Source organism: Bos grunniens, chromosome 6 (genome assembly GCF_055505025.1).
Source record: "Bos grunniens cultivar Pamir isolate PY7600 chromosome 6, Bosgru_T2T1.0, whole genome shotgun sequence".
NCBI classification, from domain to species: Eukaryota; Metazoa; Chordata; class Mammalia; order Artiodactyla; family Bovidae; genus Bos; species Bos grunniens.
The window spans coordinates 21,169,068-21,194,984 of record NC_141170.1 but is presented as its reverse complement, the minus strand read 5'-3'; the positions used below and the strand labels follow the sequence as shown (position 1 = coordinate 21,194,984).

Here is a 25,917-nt window from a genome sequence, read left to right as displayed (position 1 = left end):
TCATTTCACACGCTAGCAAGGTCAGGCTCAAAATCCTTCAAGCTATGCTTCAGCAGTACATGAACCAAGAACTTCCAGATGTACAAGATAGATTTAGAAAAGGGAGAGGAACCAGAGATCAAATTTCCAGCATCTGGTGGATTATAGAAAAAGCAAGGGAATTCCAGAAAAACATCTACTTCTGCTTCATTAACTATATGAAAGCCTTTTGACTTTGTGGATTACAACGAACTGTGGAACATTCTTAAAGATATGGGAATATCAGACCACCTTACCTGTCACCAGAGAAACCTGTATGCAGATCAAGAAGCAACAATTAGAACTGGAACAAGGGGCGGGTTCAAAATTGGGAAAGGAGTACATCAAGGCTGTGTATCATCACCCTGCTTATTTAACTCATATGCAAAGTATATCATGTGAAAGGCAGGGCTGGATAAAGCTCAAGCTGGAATCAAGGTTGCCGGGGAAAAATATCAATAACCTCAGTTATGCAAATGATACTACTCTAGTGGCAAAAAGCTAAGAGGAACTAAAGATCCTTTTGATGAAGGTGAGAAGAGAGTGAAAATTTGGCTTAAAACTCAACATTCAAAAAACTAAGATCATAGCATCTATGCTATGGAGGATGCTATGATCCTCCATCACTTCATGGCTTCCCTGGTGGCTCAGATGATAAAGAATCTGCCTGCACTGTGGGAGACCTGGGTTCAATTCCTGGGTCAGGGAGATCCCCTGGAGAAGGACATGGCAACCCCCTCCAGTATTCTTGCTTGGAGAATTCCACAGACAGGAGCCTGGAGGGCTACAGTCCACGGGGTCACAAAGAGTCCAATACAGCTTAGGGACTGAATAACAACAATTTAACCTACCTGGTCTCTGATATTTGTTATAGCAGATCTAGCAAAATAACACAGGATTACTTTCATGTGCCATAGCAGAATGCCATAAGAAATAATAGTATTTAGAAATGGCAGACCCAGTGGTGGTAACAACAGTCATAGAAGTGGTGTGAGGTTGGTATATGGGACCGTATTCCCTTCTGCTGCCATCTTTCCTTAGGAGAGAAGTTAAGACAACCAGCTATTAAGAAAGTGGCCAAACTAATTCTTACTTACATAGTACAATCAGCCTCATTGTCTTTCATTTACATTGTAGTTAACCTTCTTGGCTGCATTACTTAATTTATAATCTTACATTTTCACTTTGCACCTCAGTCATTGATATAAATATTGCTTGAACTTCAGCCCTGATAAGATTAGCTATGACTGTTTGTAACAGGAACATTTTCTTGACATGTGAAGAAACGGCATGTCTGATGATGGATAACACAAGAACTACACAAGAATTTAAATCTCACTGAACAATTCTAAAGGGCAGTTTGAATAAGGACCCAACTTAAACAATGGAGGAAACAATACCAGGGTATATCCTGAGCACTCACTAAATGTTGTTTGTTGAATCAATCAATAAACGAGTAAATAAATGGATGGCTGAATGAATGAATGATGTTTATATGAGGGGTCTTTTCTATTAAAGGCCAGATAGTAAATAGCTAAGGCTTTGTGGCTTACAGCATCTCTGTACATGTATGTGACATACAGCGTCTCTGTCACAACCACTGAACTCTCCCATGTAAGCCAAAGGCAGCTGTAAACAATACATAAACAGGCATGGCTGTGTTCTGAGAAAATATAACAGCAGGTCAGATTTGGACCACTGCCAGAAGTTTGCTGATCTCTGATTTAAAATATTCACTCTCCTATCAGAATTTTTTCTCACGCCCTAACCTACCAATTCCAGGACAAGCCATCCTCTTGGAATTCAATCTCCTCCGCAGCATGAACCCCCCACCTCCCCTGCTCTATCTCACAGTACTCTGATGTACATAATCTGCATTCTGAAAAAGCTGGAGTATTATATCTTCAGGTTTTCTCACTTCCTCATCTTGCTCATACAGTTCCCCTATCTACTAAAATTGCATGTATCCTTCAATGCCATGCTCAAATTCTGTGTTCTAAAAGCTTTCTGAAACAAGACACTGATTCCAAAAGATACATGAATCACAATGCTTATAGCAGCATTATTTACAACAGCCAAGATATGGAAGCAACCTAAGTGTCCATAAACAGACAAATGGAGAAAGAAGATGTGGCATATGTAAACAATGGAATATTATTTAGCCATTAAAGAGAACGAAATTCTGCCATTTGCATCAACATGGATGGACCTGGACAATATTATGCTTAGTGAAATTAGACAGAGAAAGGCAAATGCTGTATGATATCACTCATATGTGGAATCCAAAAAAATACTGCAACCTAGTGAATATAACAAAAAAGAAGCAGACTCACAGATACAGAGAACAAATTAGTATTACCAGTGGGGAGGGAGAAGGAGGCATAATATAGGGCGAGGGGAGTGAGAGGCACAAACCACTGACTTTAAGACAGTCTGTTCGTGTGTGTGTTCAGTCGCTTCAGTTGTGTCCAGCTCTTTGCCACCGTATGGGCTGCAGCCTGCCGGGCTCCTCTGTCCATGGGATTCTCCAGGCAAGAATACTGGAGTGGGGTGCTTGTGCTCCTCCAGGGTATTTTCCCAACCCAGGGTTTGAACTCACATCTCCTGCGTCTCCTGCACTGCAGGTGGATTCTTAACCCACTGAACCACCTGGGAAGCCCTATAACGATGTATGGAACAACACAGGGAATGAAGCCAATATTTTTTCATAACTGTATATGGAAAGTAGCCTTTATAATGATATAAAATAAAAGCAGTTAAAGAATCAACTTAATGAAAAATACAAATAAAAGCTTTTTTGAATTAGTTCAGTTACATGTAAGCTTTCTCTCCTCTGAACCCCATAACTGGCATTTTCTCAAGTGCTAGTTGCAGTTATTAAGTTCAGACTCATATTAGACTCATGTAAGCAATTTTTTATAAACTTCCATAAAGCTGCTAACCTCTAAGAGCAGAGGCTAGGTGCTCTTCATCCTTGCACATTCTGCTATACTCTGAACATACCATGGGCTCAATAAATCCTTGAAGAATATGCTGAAATGATACCATTTTGAATTTTCTGCCACAAAAGTGAAAAAGAACTCTGACCAGTCTCTGTTTTCAATGGATTTCAAAGCTGGCTACCTCTGGACTGTCTGTACAGGCAGCTTCTCTGTGGGGTCATTAATCTGGCAGGAATTGAAATAAGCTTATTTGCCACAGAACTTTAAAAATGCATTAGGGAACTAGAAGTCTCAGAGCCAACTGTCCTTTTAATTAACTTTGGTCTGGGAGCACGGAGCTACCAGTCTCCTCAATGGCTAAGCTTCTATAGAGGTTAACAGGAATTGAGATTTTTGTTGTTGTTCAGTCGCTCAATTGTGTCTGACTCTTTGTGACCCCATGGCCTGCAGCACACCAGGCTTCGCTGTCCTTCCCCATCTCCCAGAGTTAACCTGTTGTATTTCTATGGACCTGCTCACAGACTGTTTCCTGCAAGTGAAAAGTTCTGTTCAATTCAGACATATCTCCAGTGCCTGCCTGCAATGCAGAGAGCACTGGGAGAAATGGAAAGATAAATAACACATGAGCTGTCTTGATATTTAGAAGTTAACAGTCTGGTCAGGGAGACAGACACAGATTAATGGCTTGAAACACAAAGAGAGCTATGATGACAGTTATAATAGAACATGATGAGATGATATTGCAAAGAAAGACATTTATTTTGATGGAGACGGGGGACAAAGAAGCCTCACGGAGTGGATGGGGTTTGAGCAGAAACTTGGTAGGAAAACAGAGATATAAATATGTGGATATTGTGATATCTTGGTGTGTTAGATCTGCAAAGACCTCAGACCACCCTCTCCTTTTCAAAAAAAGTATTGGCATATAGTTGATTTACAATGTTGGGTTAGTTTCTGATATATATATATATATATATATATATATATATATATATATATATATAGCACAGGGAGGGCTTCCCTGGTAGCTCAGCTGGTGAAGAATCTGCCTGCAATGCAGGAGACCTCAGTTCAATTCCTGGGTCAGGAAGATCCCCTGGAGAGGAAATAGGCTACCCACTCCAGTATTCTTGGGCTTCCCTGGTGGCTCAGATGGTAAAAAATCTGCCTGCAATGCGGGAGACCTGGGTTTGATCCCTGGGTCAGGAAGATCCCCTGGAGGAGGCCATGAATTCACTCCAGTATTCTTGCCTGGAGAATCCCTGTGGACAGAGGAGCCTGGCGGGCCACAGTCTATAGGGTCACACAGAGTCGGACATGACTGAGCAACTAAGCTGCAGCAGCAGCAGCATAGCACAGGGAACCCTCCTCAATGCTCTGGGGTGACCTCAGTGCTCTGGGGTGACCTAAATGGGAAGGATATGCATCCCTTCCTTTTTGGATTTCCTTCCCATTTAGGTCACCACAGAACACTGAGTAGACTGCCCTGTGCTGTACAGTTGGTTCTCATCAGTTATCTATTTATGCATAATAGGGTATATGTGTCAATCCCAACCTCCCAATTCATACCACCTTTCCCTTGTACAGGGACTGGTATCTATGCATTTGTTCTCTACATTCGTGTCTCTATTTCTGCTTTGCAAGTAAGTTCATCTGCACCACTTTTCTAGATCCCATATATAAGTGATAATAATAAAAGGAATCCAAACTGGAAAAGACAACTCTCTCTTCTTTATCAGATGAGGAAGATGAGACCCAGAGAAGAACTGTGACCTCAGGCAACCTACTTGTTTCCCTTTAGAACCATATATGTGCAAACTTCAAATTCACAGGAGGGGTAGAAAACAGAATCTCAGACTAAAATATCTTCATTCCTAAGCATCTGACAAACGTCAGAGGCAGCAGTTAGTCGTCTGACCACACAACAAGCCGAAGGCCAGAGCAGCCTCTGTTGGAAGCCACTGCCTTTGGTCATTATCAAGGGAACAGATTTAGCTGCTGGCAAAATCGCAGCCCGGTCCTGTAACTGATGGCCATAGAGCCCTGGCAAGGGAATAAAAGCTTGCAGTAAATTGGGGAAAGATCAGAGGGAGCTTTAAACTCTGGGTAGGAAATCTTGTGGAAGAGTCCAACTTTGGTTCAAAAGAACAAGTCTCAAAAGTAACCAAAGAAATGATGATTTTGCCCTAGAAATTACAGGGTACATTAGATCACAGGGCCAGGCAGGGATTTGCCTTCTTAGAGGGCATGTGTTCCCCTGATTGAACAGGAAGATGAGTGCAGGTGTCCTAAGTCCTCCTCCTGCCTGGCACCCCACCACCTTCCCACCTCTTAAGTTCACCAGCTGTCAAGGGCAACATGACCATCATCATAAAGTTGATGCCAAACCAGAAAGTGAACATCCCAGGACAAGTCAGAGAAGCAGCTAAAGCCCAGAAAAACGCCCTGTGACAGTTTAATTTAAATAGACTCTTCAGTTCCCTTTCACTTTCATGACTAACAGGGAGCATGTAACTGAATAATTAAACAACAAATCTTTATTTCTTTATTTTAGATTCACAGGAGCAACTGTGCCTTCTTTCCTCTCTAAAGGAAACACAGACTTAATAGGGCCCATTTTGTTCTACCTAGTTCTCTTTTCTCTGTATTTTTTCACCTCTACATACCAATCTTGTTCCCCAGGTCCACCATGGAAATATGATAGGCCCATATTAGTCTACTGAAAAAAATCATTTTCTATGAAATGAAAATATACTGCCCCCTGGATAGCAGTAAAATGGTCTGATCAAACACTGAGCCTTTATCTCTTCTGAAAAAAGTTAGACTTATTTTATATCCACAAAACACCCAAGTTAAAAGGGACATGAGAGTAACTTCATGCAAATAATCCATTCAAGTAGATTTATTTTCCAATAAAGGAAAAGGGTGGGTTTTTGAATGGTGAGCAAAGTATCGTTTACTACTACTATCACTTTAAGACACTATACATCAGTTTACTGCATTCTGAGAGTATAGAAGGTACCACTTTTTCCTAATGAAAGTTATAGAAGATTTGATAACAGAATGCCAGAGCTTCCTGTGTAACCCAGTCGGTAAAGCATCTGCCTGCAAAGCAGGAGACCTGCGTTCAGTTCCTGGGTCAGGAAGTTTCCCTGGAGAAGGGAATGACAATCCACTCCAATACTCTTGCCTGGAGAATCCCGTGGACATAGGAACCTGGCAGGCTACAGTTCATGGGATCTCAAGAGTCGGACATAACTTAGTACTATCATTCTTTTTTCTTTCTGCCAGAGCTGGGGCAAAGGGCAGAAATGACAAGCACTCCCTAGCCCAACCATTCATTTTACAGATGGGGAGACCAAGGTACAGAAAATACAAAGGATTTGCCCAAAGTTAGACAACTGCGACAAAGCCTCCCAGTGGGTTAGGGAAATTCAAGAATAGAAATCCTCTGTTCATGGTCTCTTTTTACTGCTTCACTACATCCTGTCTCTATTTTTTAATAGTAGCCTCTGGTAGATATATTTATATCATGAAATATATATGATATTTTATATATCAGTTCAGTTCAGTTCAGTTGCTCAGCATGTCTGGCTATATAATATAATGTGTATGCTCAGTCATTCAGTCATGACCAACTCTTTGCGACCCCACAGACTGTAGCCAGTCAGGCTTCTCTGTCCATGGAATTTTCCAGGCAACATGGGCTTTTCCAGGCAAGAATGCTGGAGTGAGGTGCCATTTTCTACTCCAGGGGATCTTCCTGACACAGGGATTGAGCCTGTATCTCCTGTCTCTTCCAGCATTGCCAGGTGGATTGCTAATGCAGGAGACAAAGAGACACGGGTTCAATCCCTGGGTTGGGAAGATCCCCTGGAAAAGGGCATGGCAACCCACTCCAGTATTCTTGCCTGGAGAACCCCATGAACAGAGGAGTCTGGAAGACTATATCCATAGGGTAGCAACAAGTCAGACACAACTGAAGTGACTTAGCAGCAGCATCATCATCATCATCATCATTCTTTACCACTGAGCCACATGGGAAGCATATAAATAAACAAATAAATATCATTTATAAAATACCATTATATATTTATATATAAATATATATAATATCATACATATATAATACCATGTTCGACTCTATACACAGATATCTATATATAAATATATATATCTGGGAAGGCTCATAGTCACTGAAAAGAATCTGGTATTGAGCAGTCTCAGTAACATATGATACTAATTCACTAAGGAGCGCTTGCACCAGCATTGCCCAAATCCCAAACCAAATGGCACCCTCCTGGGAGTGTTACGTAGCATTCTATCAGGGTCTCCGTTGAGACAAAGAGCCAGACTCGGTCAACACAGAGGAGATGTCTTACACAGGAACTAGCACAGGGCATACAGTAGCTTTCCAAGTAATGCTTGTCAACTTGCTGTGAAAAATCTGAAATATATTTTTAGAATACAATATATAATAATTTCCAAAGTAGGAAGTCCATATAGACTATCTAATAAAGTTAGGAGAATGCAGGAGCCAGCTGATTGGATGGACGAGGAGGAGCATGTGGACAAAGAAAAAGAAAGAGATTTCAGTTTCTCTTTGGCCCCGGACACTGGAAGGTCACTAGTCACATTCCATATTTTTTTTCTTTTTCATTTCAGATCAAAAAGAGTCTGCATCTGAAAGCCACTGATTACAGCTATAGATCTTCCCCCACTTACGATGGGGTCACAACACTCCACCCTAAGTTAAAAATTTCACTAAGTTGTAACTGTATTTAAAACACCTAAACTACCAAAAGAGTCCCTTGGACAGCAAGGAGATGAAACCAATCAATCCTAAAGGAAGTCAACCCTTAATATTCATTGGAAGGACTGATGCTGAAGCTGAAACTCCAATATTTTGGCCACCCGATGCGAAGAGCTGACTTATCGGAAAAGATCCTAATTCTAGGAAAGATTGAAGACAGGAGAAGGGGGTGACACAGGATGAGATGGTTGCATGGCATCTCCAACTCAATGGACATGAGTTTGAGCAAGCTCCAGGAGATAGTGAAGGAAAGGGAAGCCTGGCCTGCTGCAGTCCATGGAGCAGCAAAGAGTCAGACACAACTGAGCGAGCGAACAGCAACAACAACAAAGCTACCAAACGTCATAGCTTCGCCAAGCCAACCTTAAATGTGCTCAGAATACTTAACGTTAGCCTATACTGGGGCAAAATCCTCTAACAAAAATCCTACTTTATAAAAGTGTATTGGTCATTTACCCTTGAGACCACATGCCTGACTGGGAGCTGCGGCTCCCTGATGATGTCCAGCATCATGACAATAGATCCTCCTGCTTATGCTCAGTCTGGGAAAAGAGCCAAAAAGTTTCAGGTACAGTAGCTACTGAACACGTATCATTTTCACTCTGCAAAGTCAAAAAGTCCTAAGTCAAACCATCATTAAATCAGGAACTATCTATATTAGCTCAAGGTTTCAGGCACTCAACAAAGATTTGGAACAAAAGGACTTAAAAACTCATATTACCATTTTGCTTTGTTGCCTCTCTCAAGAGACTCAGATAAATTAAAAAGCCATTTAAAAATCCCAATCTGGGGCTTCCCTGGTGGCTCAAAAAGTAAAAAACATCCACCTGCCAATGCAGGAGACACAAGTTCAGTCCCTGATCCAGGAAGATCCCACATGCCATGGAGCACCTAAGCCAGAACTATTGAGTTGTTGCTCCAGAGGTTGGAGCCACAACTCCAGAGCCCACATTCCAAAAATACTGAAGCCCAAGTACCCTAAATCCTGTGACAGGCAACAAGAGAAACCACCAAAATGAGAAGGCCATGCACTGAAACTAGAAAGTAGCCCCCACTCACCACAACTAAAGAAAGCCCACGCGCAGCAACGAAGATGCTGCACAGCCAAAAATAAGTAAATAAATATAATCAGTAATTTCAATCTTCTATGTCCATGAAAGACACCTAATGTAGCCCCCTCACCATTATTCACCCAAAGCTGTGAAATATGGTTATAGACTATTACCCTTATAATTTCTCATTATTGAAATGAGAAAAACTCTAACATGAGAACAGAATTATTCTAAATATGTGTGTGTGTTTGTTGCTCAGTTGTGTCTGACTCTTTGTGACCCCATGGACTGTAGTCTGCCAGGCTCCTCTGTTCATGGAATTCTCCAAGCAAGAGTACTGAAGTGGGCTGCCATTTCCTTCTCTAGGGGATCTTGCTGACCCAGGGATCGAACCTAGGTCTTGATCTGCCATGCAGATCTGCAGTACAGGGAGATTCTTTATCATTTGAGCTACAGGGAAGTCCCAACCATTCTAAACATGGTTACATAATATTCCCCTTATAAAATATTAACCATTATTGAAATGAGGAAAACTCCAGAATACAAGAATATAATTATTCTATGAGCTACTAATTATACTGAAATCTTCTCAGGACATCCTTATATTCAAAGGCCTCTGTTATTAGTGACTTGTTCAAATGCCCACATTACTAAAATAGCAGTCATGTGGTTGTAATGGTGCATTCAGAAGCTGAGCTAGTCAGCCGAAGCCAGAGAGATACAAGCTGTCATATATACTTTTCTTCAAGGAGACTGAAAACTTTACGAATCTTCACAAATGAAAGCCTTGTTATTAAAAAATTATAGTCTCTATCTGTCCCATGTTGCGGCTTGAAGAAATGTCATCTCCAAGCAAGGCAGAAATCTGGATAAAGTAGTTTAGTATTATTGTTCTTATAACAGAGAACCCCACCCATCAATAGTGGAAATACTATTTTAATAAAATTCACAATGATAATAATAGTTCCTCCTCTCTTTTATTTGATAGCTTTTCTCATCATGAGAGTTGGACTATAAAGAAAGCTGAGCACTGAAGAGTTGATGCTTTTGAACTGTGGTTTGGAGAAGACTCTTGAGAGTCCCTTGGACTGCAAGGAGATCCAACCAATCCATCCTAAAGGAGATCAGTCCTGGGTGTTCATTAGAAGGACTGATGTTGAAGCTAAAACTCTGATACTTTGGCCACCTGATGTGAAGAGCTGACTCATTGGGAAAGACCCTGATGCTGAAAAAGATTGAGGGCAGGACGAGAAGGAGACAACAGAGGATGAGATGGTTGGATGGCATCACCAACTCAATGGACATGAGTTTGGGTAAAGTCCAGGAGTTGGTGATGGACAGGGAGGCCTGGCCTGCTGCAGTTCATGGGGTCACAAAGAGTCGGACACAACTGAATGACTGAACTGAACTGAACTCATCAAATCAACTTAGTGACTATACACAAGCCAGACAAACTCCTACTTTGTAACCAGCCTTGGCCTCTGTGTTCCTCCAGCACCAGAAATGCTTTCAGAGAATTGCCTGGTTGCCTGTGAATTCAAGGAGCCAATTCTGTGTCAACTGAATTGCCAATCTTCTTGCTGCCAGCTTCAAAACCAAATCATCTTTTATTCTTCCTTGCTTTATCAGTGATCATGTCCATTTCATTACTAAGACTTCCACATTTTTCTTTTGATATTTCCTTTATTGGGGTCTTCTCCTCTCCATTCTTCCATTCACATTTAAGTCCAGCATATCATACATTGGCTAGTGGTGTTGTTTAGTTGCTCAGTCATGTCCAGCTCTTTTGCGACCCCATGGACTGTGGCCCACCAGGCTCCTCTGTCCAAGGGATTTCCCAGGCAAGAATACTGGAATGCATTGCCATTTCCTTCTCCAGGGGATCTTCCCAACCCAGGGATTGAATCCGAGTCTCCTGCATCGGTAGGCAATTCTTTACCCCTGAGCCACCAGGGACGTCCCAAACATTGGCTATCACAACATTATTTAGCCAACCTTTATAAATCTATCTCTCCTCATTCCAATTCAACCAATATACCTATAACAGGCATCATTTTTAATACTCATATTCCTGCTTAAAACTTTTCAAAACAAAAAAATCAAAGACATCTAATTTAGTTCCAAAGGTTCTACTCTACCTCCGAAATCGTATCCTCTCCAAATCACTTTAATTCAAGCAAGCAAACTTCCTCACTGAGTCATGAATGATGTTTGTGCGCTCAGTCACTCTGTTGTGTCTGACTTTTTGTGACCCCATTGAGCTGTAGCCCACCAGTCTCCACTGTTCATAGCATTTTCCAGGCAAGAATACTGCAGTAGATTGCCACTTATGCCCTTACTCATGTGGTTCTGCTTGACAAGATACTTATTTAAAATTTATGAGTCTCAATTTTGTCTTTTTAAAAAAAATATGGACCATTTTAAAGTTTTTTTTATCAAATTTGTTATAACACTGCTTCTGTTTTTATGTTTTGGTTCTTTGACCCTGAGGCATGTGGGATCCTAGCTTCCTGACCAGGGATCGAACTCACAGCCCCTGCATTGGAAGGTGATGTCTTAACCACTGGACCACCAGGGAAGTCCTGAGTTTCAGTATCTTTAGGTGAAGACGAGGACTATAATACTAGACAGGGTTTTGGTGAAGTTCAAATAAGAATTTATTAATCTTGGTCTGCATTCGTAGTGTTGTACCCCAACATTTGGCACCTACCCATCACACACTGAATGAATTCCATTATTGGTGCAACAAGTTTCTCTACAAAACCTGAATGTAATCTATTTGAAAGCAGAACTTCATTTAGTTACTAATCAACTTGAGCTTCTTTCCTAAACAGAAGGATCTGATGGGATGAGATTTGCCAAGCCAGCCTTCATGGTTCTTTTCACGGCCTGGCACAAAGTAGACAACAATACATACTTGTCAATTGCTTTAGTCAGCACTGAAAATGAATAAGGTAGAGGAGCAGAACCGCATCTCATCAGGCCAACTCTCCTACCCAAGAACAGCAACAAAAACACACAGTGATTGGTGAGAAAATATCTGTGAAGTGCTAGAAATTATTTGAGAAGCATTTGCCACAAATAGCAAATTCCTACTCTGGGGGCTTTGAAATGATTTTCTAAATAGTGATTGGAAATTCAACATTTGCATTTTGCATTGTATACAATGCAAAAGACAGACAGCTAAGGAAGCCACCAAATGTCATGAAAGACAAGGACATTTAGTGGGTCACAATGACTGTTCAGCACGCATGTGTGCTCAGTAATGTCCAACTCTTTGTGATTCTATGGACCTTAGCCTGCTAGGCTCCTCTGTCCATGAGATTTCCCAGGCAAGAATACTGGACTGGGTTGCCATTGCCTCCTCCAGAGTCAGGATATTCCTGACCCAGGAACTGAACCTGTGTCCGCTGAGTCTCCTGCATTGGCAGGCAGATTCTTTACTGCTTGAACAGGCTTGAAGGAAGCCTGTTCAGCACATACTAATTTGAAGGTAGTCCAGACTCCCAAGGTTTTTGCTGTGTCATTCCCTTCTTTCCCATCTCCTGCCTTTACCTAGAGAATTATGTGTGCAATATTATTTTAACCTGAAAAAAAGAAAAGCAAGCCCTTAGTTACGCTCTGTAACAGTCCTTTGGTCATAGAACTATGATTTATGGTTAGCAGATTTCAGTGAGCTCATTTTCCCCCAGATTATCCAACTTACCCTAATCAAACATCTTCTTTCCTTTCTTTTCTCCCTGGGGCCTCCAGCTGCCATCTTTCTTACACGGAGTCATTCCTCCTACACAAAGATGACACAGCCCACATTATTTATAACTACCCATTTTTGAAGCACACCTATGCACCTTGTAAATGGGAATAATGTTCAGGGTGGCCAAGAATTATAGGATTATCAAAACATTTAAAGTAATCTGAAACAGACTTTTAGCTCAGTTAAAACCTTTATAGATAGATGAACTCTTGGTCTATCTAGAGGTTTCCTGAAGAGGTGAAGACACACTGCAAAAATTCTAGAGCTGCTGATCACCTAACAAATTAGGCAGAGATTAATTTTTTAGTTGTCAACACTCATTCTTAGAAAAGATGTGACCAAAATGACCACTTTCATATAATACAGAACAGAGTATAAATTTGAAAAAACTCTTTTAGAAATAATTAGCAATATGTATCAAGAACTTCAAACTGTTCTTATCCTTTGAGTCAGTAATTCTAGAACAGACTTAAGGATATAAAGCTGAAATCCTGAGAAATGTTTCATGTGAAATTCGCTCAGTTGTGTGCAACTCTTTGCAACCCCATGGAACAGTTCATGGAATTCTCCAGGCCAGAATACTAGAGTGGGTAGCCTTTCCCTTCTCCAGGGCATCTTCCCAACCCAGGGATCAAACCCAGGTCTCCCGCATTACAGGCAGATTCTTTACCAGCTGAGCCACAAGGCAAGCCCAAGAATATGGGAGTGGGTAGCCTATCCTTTTTCCAGCAGATCTTCCCGACCCAGGAATCAAACCCGGGTCTCCTGCATGGCAGGCAGATTCTTTATCAACTGAGCTATCAGGGAATATAATTACTATAATATAAAAAAGCAAGACTTATATGTCCAACATCATGGGATTCAGTATATAAATTAAGATAGCACATCAAACAAGTGGAAATTGCAATCACATCTCTCATTATGAAAGAGGGAGAAATGTCAGTTACAAAATAAATTTACTGTCATAACTGACCAGAAATCCCAAAGGAAATTCAACTGTTTTGTTTGTTTGTTTCTGGGTCTAATGATATAGAGATTTGGTGGAATGAGATATGTCTCACTTCCTTGTCTTTTCTCAAGCCCTATTATAAAGCAGACAACAAATACAAGTTTTCTCATTGCTTTAGTTGGTCACTTAAAATGAAAAAAAGCAGATAAGTAGAATCTCACCAGAGAAAGTCTACTACTAGGGGAAAAAAAAAAAAAAAAAACATGATGAGAGATAAAGCCTACATTGAATGGTAGGGAGTCAAGATGAGCACCCGTGATCTATTCATTTCACCCAATGCTTCATTCCTACAAGAACTTAACTCTAGACCCTGCGGCACCACAGTGAAAAATATTATGTCTTGTCAAAACACTGTGAAGGATAACCTCTGCTAGCATTATTTTTTACTTTCATTATTAAAAGATTGCCCTTCCCTTTGAAGTATTAATTGACATTATGGCAGGCTCCCTCCTCTTCAGTTTAGTCTAAGACTCTCAAGATTCTAGGAATGGAGACATGGAGGTGGAGGGGAACCTCCCACTATAGATGATTAAGTAATCCTTAAACTAAAAGGTGGAAAGGCAAGATAAAATGATAAATAGGAACATGTACGACTTTCTACCACTTTTGGTTTCTACTTTTCATTATGTTTCCCACATTTTCTACAAGAAGTAAGTGATGTTTTACAATTTAAAATTTTGAAGAATTTTAAAGGTGAGATATTTTATGAATAATATCATTCTTAGCAGCAAAAGTTTAAATCAGGGGGCTGTCCTTGTTTCAACAAACTGTTAACTGCTGCCTCTGCCAGTAGTATGCTGGATAAAAAGGATGAGGAGGTCATGGCCCGTGTTCTCAAAGATGTCACATGCATGTGAAGGAAAAAGAGAGTACCATGCAGTCAAGTGCTGGTCATGGGGGTAAGTCTTGCAACCTAAGAACGTGGGGAGCACAGAAGGCACACAAAGGAGTTATGAGTTCTGTCTGGAATCAGAGTGTGAAAAACAGAGGGCTTCACAGGAAAAGAAACACTCAGCTGAGCTTAGAAAAAGTCTCCCTTCCCAATTTAGGGGTGAATGATGGAAGAAGACAAGGGAATACGATCAGGCTGGGAACCCATGGAGCTACACAATAATCGAGAAAAAGATGATGAAATGTAAGCCAATGACAGCTCCAGAGAGAATGGCAGGCAGGGAGGATGAAATGATCAAGCCAGAGGAAAATCAGAGGATTTAGGGATGGATTGGCTGTGGGAGGGAAAGATAAGGACTGCAAAATGACTCCAAGTTCTGTAGTTCAGGAAAGACTAACTACACTTAGTGCTAGAGTGAGTTAAGGGGGTAGTGAGGCCATTAACTAAGTCAAGAAAATAGGAGAGGGACTTCCCTGGTGGTGCAGTGGTTAGGAATCTGCCTTCCGGTGCAGGGGATATGGGTTTAATCCCTGGTCAAGGAAAAGATCCCACATAGTGGAGGCCACTAAGCCCATGCACTTCAACTAGAGAGCCCGAGTACCCTAATTCTTGAGCCCATGAGCCAAAACTAGAGAATCCTCCATATGGGCAACTAGAGAAAGTCCATGAGCCACAATGAAGATCCAGTGCAGACAAGACTTTTGAAAAGAAAAGAAAAGAAAGGATTGGTTTGGTAGAAAGGGGGCACAGAATATAGGAACTTACTCTGAACATTTGGAGTTTGAGCTGCCTCTACAACTGACACCCACAGAGTAATGTCTAACACAGGAAAAGAAATGTGATGCTGGAGCCCAGGACAAAGATCAAGGGTGAGAGGATTACATCTGGGAGTAAAGGTTATTACTAAGGTAACAGGTAAAGGTAGGAGAAGGGAAATAATGTCCTGACCATTCTCCCTCTTCCAGATCAGCCTTCCCCACTCTCTTTCTAAAGCTGTTCTCCATATCGTAGCCCCAGTGAGCTTCCAAAGTAGGAATCTTACTATTTAACCCTCCAGCTCAGAACTTTCAATGTATCCAATCTCAACAGCAGTCAGAGAAATGTCTTCTGAAAGGACAATGAGATTCTATTTTTTGCCTGGTGGACTGGAAAAAAAATTAAAGATTGATAATATCCACTGCTGGTAAGCACATGGGGAAATGAGCACTCATATATTTCTGGTAGGAGTGCAAATTGCTATGATATTTTGGGACATCTATTACCATCTTAAAATCTCATGACTTTCGATCCAGAATTCTCACTTTTAAGAATCTTTCAGAAACAAAAGCAAAAATACAAAAGGATGGATGTTCAAAAGTCTTTATTAATGCCTTGTTTGTAAGAGTAAAAACTTAGAAACATCCGTATGTAAGAATGTAATGTAATGTTCAAACAAACAAACATTAAATAGGAGTATGCAGCTGTTAAAAATTTATAACAATCTCTACATATGTTTGAATCTGGATCTAGAATGATGCTTATGATAGATTAAGTGGTGAAAAAAGACACTACCATGTATAAAATGGATAGCTAATAAGGACCTACTATATATTACTGGGAATTCTACTCAGTACTCTGTAATGACCTATATGGGAAAAGAATCTTAAAAAGAATGGGTATATGTATACGTATAACTCATTCACTCTGCTGCACAGCAGAAACTAAAACAACACTGAAAATCAGCTATACTGCAATAAATTTTTTTTCAGTGAGCTACTAAGTTCTATACAATGATTCGATTTAAGAGAAAACAAAGAAAAAGAGTGAAGTCACACCTCATATTAGCTAATATGAATATAGGTTTTACTTTTTACCAGGTTTTATTTTAAGTGCATTATGTGCTATTCGTTTCATACAACAATCTCCTAAGGTATGTAGAAGATTGCTATCACTCCCATTTCACAAATAAGGAAGCCAAGGCCAAAACAGATTTACTTGTGCAGGTCACATAGCTAGCAAGTGGTAGGCAGGCTTTACACGTGGGTGTCTGACTGAGAGTCTACACTCTTGACTCTGTACTATTCTGTGATACAAGTTATTAGAGAATTAGGGGATTGGAGATTATTAATTTTTAAAATATCACAGTACTGTTGGACTTATTAAGAAATATGTTATTCCTATAATTTTAAAAAAGCTCAGTAGACACATATGGGGAAAGACACTCTGAAAGCTCCCAACTGTCCATACAGCAAAAGTTCAAAGTTCCTACCTTGGCCTCTTCTTACAAGCAATGTCACATAGGTTCATTTTCTAAAACACTGGGTAGATATGTAAGTTCCCTACATACGAATGAGTTCTGTTCTTAGAGCAATTCCTAAGTCCAGTTTGTTTATAAGTCCAACAAAATTTGCCTAGGTACTTAACTCACACAATTAACTATATGGCACTGTACTGTAATAGGTTTATAATACTTTCCACACAGATAATAACATAAAAATACACACAAAAAGTTAAAGAAAACATTTTTAATTCTATAGTACGGGACCTTGAAAAGCACAGTAGTCCAGTATACCAGCTGGCATTGAGTCTGGCATTGGGTGAACTGGCAAGAAGAGTTACTGACTGGAGGAGGAAGGGGAGGTAGGAGATGGCAGAGCTGAAGGATTGTCAGCAATAGGAGATGCAGGGCAAGCTGCAATTCCACTCACTCCTGATGTTGATGGAATGCATGTTTGTATCTTTGAAAGTTCGCATCTTGAAGGTTCATGTGTAGGCGACTTACTGCACAGGCCAAGGTCTAGCCAGCTGATGATCAAACTGCTTGCATGCCTTGGACACTCACTTTATACAAGGCAATGGCAATCCATGTTCATAACAGTCTTGACAAACTTCTGAGGACCCGATTTTGTGGAGGGAAGAGCCATGGGGAGAGAGGAGCTGGGCTTAACCAGTTCACAGTTTACGCTTCGGAACTGGACGGCGGCCTCAGAAAGCAGACCCATCATTAGCGAGCGCAAAGCGAGTGCCTTGTCCGGCTGACAGGGAGTGCAACAAAGCTCTGGTGCCTTATTTATGTGGCAGCTCCCAGCTGCTAAGGATGAGTCTCCCGTTCGCCGGGAGCCCACCGGCCCCTCAGGAGGTCATTCCCAGGACCTCGGGCCCGCTGAGCTGTGGTCACCTGAAACCAGGGATGCAGAGATGGGACCCAAAACAAATACCCAGAATGCTCTTCCTCAGAGACCACCGGACTAGCCGCCTCCTGGCAGTCAAGGCCAGCCTCAGCTCCACCATCTCGGGAGATTCCCACCATCAGGAAAAGCAGCCCCTCCCTCTCCTCTCCCCTCCCCCTCACTTGGCATCATTCTTCATCAGAGCACTTATCCCCTCCAGACAGCAGACTCCTTAGCTTCCCTCACCAATGCCACCTCCCCCTAGGGCCTCCATGTAGCCTCTGTAAATGGCACCCACTTGAGTCATGTAAACAGGGCAGCTGGGCCCCTTTAGGAAAACAGAGGTTCATTCAGATGGGAACTTGCTTTGCTCCAACAAAAGAGGTGTGCAATGCCTACCCATTAAATAGATGAATGTACTGACTTCTACCATCGTGTCTCTGTTAAACCCCGGCAGAAGTCTCTCCCAGTTTTCCTGCTCCCCAATTCTGGCTTTCTCAGTTTGGGATATCCATGTATATGGAGAGAGTTCATTACAACAAATTTTTCTTTTTCACTAACAATTCCTAATAATCAATAACTGAAACTGATCAATACTACTACTCTCACTCATGGGCATTGCAATACGGTTCACTTCAATGAGCAAGCGGTAGAATTTTATAACATTCATAACATACAAATACACACAGTTTAAGAATATATACATTTACTAAGAATCTTTAGTCAATTTTTTTTTTTCTGTAGAGAGAAGACACTTTAAAAATTTAAAGACTTGTAGCTTAAAGAGAGAAGGGAGAATAATGCTAAATCCCTTTCAAGAAAACATGGGTTTCTCCCAGAGGTGACTCTCTTAGCAACAGCTATCCTGGCTACACAGAGACGAGAAGGAATAGCCCTTCAGGCAATTCCTATTAGAGAGAAAGAGAGGCATGTCCTGGGGCACCTGTCATCCTGCTTCTTCAGAAATCTGCAGCCCCAGGTTTTCTTCAGAGTGAATTTCCACCGCTTAATGTATTGGCTCCTTAATATACTGGTTTCTTTCTCTTTGGAATTTTCTGTTCATTTTCTGACTAGTAAGGTCCCTGGGGCCCTGAGTTCTGGTGTGGAGTGGCACTGCCCACCACCTTGCCCCACAGAAAGACAGACAGAGGCTTTGTGAGCTTACGGGGAATGACTTCCTCCATGCAGGCAGCATCAACCTAATACTAAGATCTCTGGCTTGAAACCACTCATCACCTGAGATCCTCACGAAACCAATTCCCTGATAGGCATTCAACGAAAGTCAGAAAACGGAGACAAACTCTGATCTGGGTTTTGAGGGGGTGCACGTACAGCCCTGGAAGAACATCCTTGATTGAAGACTGAAAGGCAGTGTCCTGTGGGCCACAGCTGCAGGTGGGCAGCCCCTTTTGTTGAACAGGGAACAAAGAACTGCACAGGCATGCGGCTGATTTATCTGCCTCACCATGTAGAATGTTCCATTCATTCTGGAAGTAGATTGATGGGATAGATAAGCTCCAAAACATTACTTTTACAGGCTCATAAAAATGTCAGCAGCATCACTTCTCTCTTGGTACTCCCTTTGGTGGGCATGCAATGCCAGGGGGACCAAGGCCCTGCCTCTGATGTCTGTGTAGGCTGATTAGTTCTGTGGACATAAACTCTACCAATGATGCTCGTCATTGGTGTCATAAATGCTGAGGGAAAGACTGGGGATACATGGTTGTAAATCCATTACTGCTACCAAAAGATTAGAATGATATAGATAGGTCTCAGTTCAATTCAGTTCAGTTGTTCAGTCGTGTTAGACTTTTTGCCACCCCATGGATTCTAGCACGTCAGGCTTCCCTGTCCATCATCAGATAGATCTATACATGTTTACATCTATATATGTTTATATCTATAATATATATGCATGTGTGTGAGTATATATGTATATGTTTGTGTGTGTGTATATATATATATATATATATGTATGTATGTATCACTCGGGGCTTCCCCAGTGGCTCAGCTGTAAAGAATTCACCTGCAATGCAAGAAAAGCAGGAGATGTGGGTTCAATCCCTGGGCTGGGAAGACCCACTGGAGAAGGAAATGGCAACCCCAGTATTCTTGCCTGAAAAATCCCATGGACAGAGGAGACCAGCGGGCTACAGTCCATGGGGTTGCAAAGAGTCGGACATGACTGAGTGACTGAGCACACATGCATATGTATCACTCAGAGCTTGACCTCCTAATGAGAAAAGTCAGATGTATAATCTTTATGCATGAAGGCTGCTGTTGCATAAATTCTGAGGATTGGGCTATCTGGCGACTCTGGATATCAACAATTCAAAATAAAAAGTCAAAAAAAAAAAAAAGTCAAGTTTCCAAGTATTATTAAAAATGTTTCGTTTCCTGCTATGTCTGTTTTTTTCATTTGTTTCTTGATTTCTCTTTGTTTCTTCAGATCCAGCTCAGTTTCTCTAGGCTCAGATTTCTCTCCTGAATTCCAGAACCATAAGCCATAGGCTAATTGAACCTCTCCATCTGCAGATCCCAAAGATGCCTCAGTCTCTAAAATAAATTGTCCCAGCCCACACTCTTTCCCAGCCTCCCCAATCTGCTCATCCTCTGTGTTCCCCACCGCAGTGAGGCCATCATGGGGAGTGGTTTCTAAACAAGAAACCCAGTGCCAACCTTGGGCCCTCCCTTCAATGCACTTCTTACATTCAATCTGTCAAGTATAGTGAAGCAGAGTGGAGGTTAAGTGTTCAAAACCTGCCCCTACCACTTCCTAGCTGTGACTCCATGCCTGTTTCTGCATCTGAAAAATACCATCATCATCATAATATCAACCACATAGGGTTGTTGTAAAGATTCAAGGAAATAATGAATGTATTATGCTGAGAACAGGGCCTGACAAATGATGAGTGCTCAGTAAACATTAGTTATTTATAAACTCTTGATTACATCCTTATACACAGCATGTCTTTCACACACAGTTTCTTCTCTGTAACCTCACTACCATCCTCCACAGCCCCCAATGCCCCCAAACCAGTCTTGTTTTCTTCAACTGTGCTCTGCTTCTGTTCTCACATTGCTGCCACAATGATCTTTTCAGGCTCATCTTTGGGTGGGGAAATTGACTACTGCCTAGGCCCACGCTTAGGGAATGGAGGGTGAGCTTAAAAGTGAGCCACAGGACTTCCCTGGAGGTACAGTGGATGAGCATCTGTCACTGCAGGGGTCATGGTTTGATCCCTGGTCCAGGAAGATTCCACATGCAACAAAGCCCATGCACGACCACCACGGAGCCTATTCTCCAGAGCCCGTGAGCCACAACCATTGAGCCTGCATGCGGCAACTACTAAAGCCCAAGTGCTCTGAAGACTGTGCTCTGCAACAAGAGAAGTCACCACAGTGAGAGGCCCTCTCTGCAGCTAGAGAGCAACCCCTGCTCATCACAACTAGAGACAGCCCACATGCAGCAAGCAAGACCCAGAACTGAAAAAAATAACTCCCTCTCTAAAAAAAGAGTGAGCCCCAAAAGCTTCATCTTTCTCCTTTTTTCCCTGAATATCATTAAAATTCAATTTTGACAACTCTATCTTAAACTATATCCCAAGGAGTCCACAGAATACACCAACAGCACAGCCTTCCTTCAGGTGCACATACCTAGTGCAGCCCTTATACTGGGGGGCTGCCAGGTACTAAATGATGAACTAGTTGAGTTCAGTTCAGTTCAGTCGCTCAGTCGGGTCCGACTCTTTGTGATCCCATGAATCGCAGCACGCCAGGCCTCCCTGTCCATCACCAACTCCCAGAGTTCACCCAGACTCACGTCTATCGAGTCAGTGATGCCATCCAGCCATCTCATCCTCTGCCATCCCCTTCTCCTCCTGCCCCCAATCCCTCCAAGCATCAGAGTCTTTTCCAATGAGGCAACTCTTCGCAGGAGGTGGCCAAAGTACTGGAGTTTCAGCTTTATCATCATTCCCTCCAAAGAAATCCCAGGGCTGATCTCCTTCAGAATGGACTGGTTGGATCTCCTTGCAGTTCAAGGGACTCTCAAGAGTCTTCTCCAACACCACAGTTCAAAAGCATCAATTCTCCGGTGCTCACCCTTCTTCACAGTCCAACTCTCACATTCATATATGAACTAGTTGAGAGCAGAGTCTAAATCATTTATCTTTGTACTCCCCCAGCATAGCTTAATATCTGACCACAGCAGGTCTTCAAAAAGTGCTTGTAAAGGTGTTAGTCAAGTCTTTGCCACCCCATGGACTGTAGCCCACCAGGCTCCTCTGTCCATGGAGTTCTCCAGGCAAGAATGTTGGAGTGGGCAGCCATTCCCTTCCCCAGGGAATCTTACAGACCCAGGGATCAAACCCAGGTCTCCTGCATTGCAGGCAGATTATTTGCCATTTGAGCTACCAGGAAAGCCCCAGTTGAATGGCCACTACTGTGTAGGTCCAGGCCAACTCACCAATATTTGACAACAGAGTAAGTCAGGTGTCTAGGACAAAGGTGAAACCAGAAGCATTCTGGTTCCTAAACCCTCAGTACACTAGCTCATTCACATGTGTACCTGTGGAAGACACTAATAATGGTATCTGCCTTGTAAACAATAGGTCATATTACCTGCTCCTTCCATCAGTGTTACAACATCCTAACCAGGAAGACTAGAGGAGGGTTTGCTACAGTCTAGCAGTGAAAAGATTCTGAAAGCTGAGGAAAGCAGCCAATGCATTTACCCATCCACTCAAATATTTGCTGAGTACCTAAGATGTGCCTGGCACCACGCTCACGGGGCCCCAGGACTTGTGCACTATAAACTCACTCCCTGGGGGCTCTTTATGTCCCGAGGGAAGGTATGGATTAAGGTTCAGCATTTGGAAACTCTGATTCCTCTCGATAAATCAGTTTTCTTTGAAGGCAATTTTTCATGGTTATTTATTCTGACAGTTTGTTGATGATAATATGTCCCTTTCAGCTCATGTAGTGTTTCATATCTGAACAGTCTGATTTTTCTCCTTTAGTCCCACAAAGATACACTTGAATCTTTGTGAGCACCACAACTAGGTAATTAAGAAAAATGGAGTGTCAGACACCACAGAAAACATTTCCACCTTTGGAGAGAAACCAGCTTGCTCTCTGTTCTGGAATATCAGGTGTTCAAGTGAATAAAGCTCCAGTTTATGTTCTAGGTCCTCAGCTATCATTGACTTGTGTGAACTTTGATGGATTGAATGTCTCCTCTGGGCCTCGAGTCCCTTCTTTTAAATAGGTCATTGATATTTCCACCCCAGGGCTATGATAAGACTCAGGTTCAATCCCTGAGTGAGGAAGATCCCCTGGAGAAGGAAATGGCAAGCCACTCCACTATTCTTGCCTGGAAAATCCCATGGACAGAGGAGCCTGGTGGGCTCTAGGCCATGGGGTCGCAAAAAGTTGGACAAGACTTAGCAACTAAACCACAACATCTGCTTTTTTAAGACTGATCACCAAGCAGCAGAGAGAAGATTCGGGCCTCGGTGTAGAAATGCCTAGGAGTTTGAATGGACCTAAAGACTGTGGAAGAAAAAATGGCTTTTTTTTTTTTTCTTTCTTTTTAAATTAATTTGTATTGGAGTATAGTTGGTTTACAATGTTGTGTTAATTTCTGCCTTATAGCAGAGTGAATCAGTTACATATACACATACATCCACTGTTTTTAAGATTCTTTTCCCATATAGGTCATTACAGAGTATTGAGTAGCAATTCCTGTGCTATACGTGCATGCTCAGTGGCATAATACTGACCCTCCTGTCATCACCAGCAGAATGGACAAGTCACTGAAGTTCTACAAGGAGGTGGAGCCACAAGATGGAAGGACCCTGAGCTTCTGAATGGAGCATGTCCCCACCCCTCCCATCTGAATAAGAAACACGCATTTTTGCTTTGTGAAGGTACTGAAATGTGGGAGTCGTTTTGTACAGCAGCAAGCCTTCCCTGACTAGTGAGTGTTATTATTCACAAGGTGAAAGTTTAGAGAAAGTAAGGGATGTGAGCCAAATTACATGTATTAACATGTGTTTAAGTGTCACACTGATAAAAATGAGACACCTGGAGATAGCAATAGAATAATGTCTGTTGGCCTTGAAAATCAATCATGGTCTTATCTGCATTGATGCTTCAACAAAAATAAGCATTGGTTGCTAGGACAAGTGAGAAGAGAGAAACTTGAATCTGAGGCCTCAGGGTTACATAAAATTAACATATGGCATGATAAATACAATTTTTAGAATAATCATAGTATATTGGAAAAGCATCTTAAACACTGACTCACTTAACCACTGGGGCTTCCCCGATGGCTCAGTGGTAAAGAATCTGCCTGCAATCCAGGAGATGCAGGAGACGTGGGTTTGTTCCCTGGGTCAGGGAGATCCCTGAGCAGGAAATGGCAACCCACGCCATTATTCTTGCCTGAAAAATCCCATGGAAAGAGAAGCCTGGTAGGATACAGTCCATGGGGGTCGAAAAAAGTCAGACACTACTGAGTCACTGAGCACACTTAACCAAATCTGAAAGAAATTTAGCTGTTCAGACCATAAAAATCATAATTCAGAAGCAATTATTCACTTGATCATCGACCGTGATTTCAGAACCGCTAGACATCAGAGGAAAGACAGCAGCTTCTACACTTCTGGCCGAGAAAATCAGAGTCTCTCTTTCACTCATGCTGTCCCACCTTTTCTTGTGTGAGAAAACAGAGAACTCAATACCGCATGTGCCAGGTCCCTGTGGCAAACACAGACCAAAGCTGAGTGCGTGGACATGGGCGGAGGAGAAGTATGTAGCTGACATCTTAGCAGTATTACAAAGCATGAGGTGCTGTCACGACCCTGATGCCACGTGATGATTCTCCTGCTGCATTTCAGGGGATGGGGACAGGGCGGGGGGTGGGGGTGGAGCGGGAACAACCAGTGGTCAAGCCCTCATCCATGATCAGCCCTCCTAGTTCCTTCCTCCTGTAAAAATCACTTGCTGATGAATCATCCAGAGCCAAATACCCAGGTCTATATTTCCAGAGATGAAAATCAATATCCCTGTCAATGAGTTTATTCTCTTTCCAGGGCTGGTGAACCTAGGTATTCCCGATTCTTCTCACAGCTTCACAGCCCTTTGCCTTCCCAACCCCCACACAACTGTTTCTCTTTGTCTCTGTCCGATACAAAGAGAAAGAAGCTACTTCTTAAATTTCAGCCGCTATTATGTGAACATCTGTGAGCAAATAAACTGTGAATGCGGTTTCCATCTCTTTCCCTGCTCGGGACCCCACATTTCACTGCCAACCCATTGAGGCCCAGTGCACCTGGACAAGATGAGTCGGTGCTCAGCGGGGTGGCTTTAAATCCATAAATGATTCAAAGGCAATAAACACAACAAGGATTTCAACTCTGTGATGGAGACAGGAGACTGTATGGAGGAGATGATCACCTTAGGCCACAATTTAGGAAATTGTTTTTCAATCTCAAAAGAGCTGATAACCCAGGGACGAAATAAATTTTTCCTTAGAACAATCCCTGTCATTTTCTCTTTTGATTCCATGTTAGTTATTAATAGTGCTACAGGAACTAAACCAGCATGACACACTGAAAATTCTGCTAAGCACTGTAAGTATAAGCAAATATAAAGTTTCAAATACAATAGCATCTTTGTCCAAGGAAATGCGTTGCAAATAATCTGAATAACTTGGATGTTTAGGGGAAGTTATTTTGCATGGTAGCTCCCAGGGTTTTGCTGCACAAACTGAGGAGCTATAGAGAGACCGGGGACACCAGGAGCTGTTGGGATCATGCTTTCCTTTGTTTTAAATGTGGGGATCGTCAGGCTGAACCCCAAAATAAGTCATCCTAAAGCCCTATAGAGTTAGTGAAACTCACTCCCTTGCATTTCAGGATGCTAAAACAGGCCTGAAAAAGAGACATATGGTGGGACTTCCCTGGTGGTTCAGTGATTAAGAATCTGCCTTCCAATGCAGGGAACTCAGATTTGATCCCTGGTTTGGGAACTAGGACCCCACCTGCCACGGAGCAACTAAGCCAGAGTACTGCAACTAAGACCCGACACAGACAAAATGAATAAATAAAAAAAAATTTTTTTTTAAATGAGAGACATAGGGTTTTGGATCAGGCAGTACAAATAACCTGTTTGGTCAGCATCAGGTAGCAGCCTTTGGGGTCAGATCCCAACTAATCAATTTCTTTCCCAGGTGGCACAGTAGTAAAGAATCTATCTTGCCAATGCAGGAGATGTAAGAGACA

At 42.1% G+C, this 25,917-nt stretch overlaps 1 protein-coding gene across 4 annotated transcripts in view; it reads right to left on the bottom strand.

Annotated features, from left to right (window-relative positions):
• RASGEF1B (RasGEF domain family member 1B) overlaps positions 1-25,917 on the bottom strand; it is a 660,269-nt gene that overhangs the window by 261,047 nt on the left and 373,305 nt on the right. Inside the window, exon 4 of one of the 4 annotated variants that reach the window (XM_086405160.1) lies at positions 12,532-12,609. The exons of the other annotated variants lie outside the window; for them this stretch is intronic. Within the exon in view, the coding sequence (XP_086261286.1) occupies positions 12,532-12,585 (54 nt within the window). The 5' untranslated portion in view covers positions 12,586-12,609. The remainder of the gene's footprint in view (positions 1-12,531; positions 12,610-25,917) is intronic. 4 annotated transcript variants of the gene reach the window in all.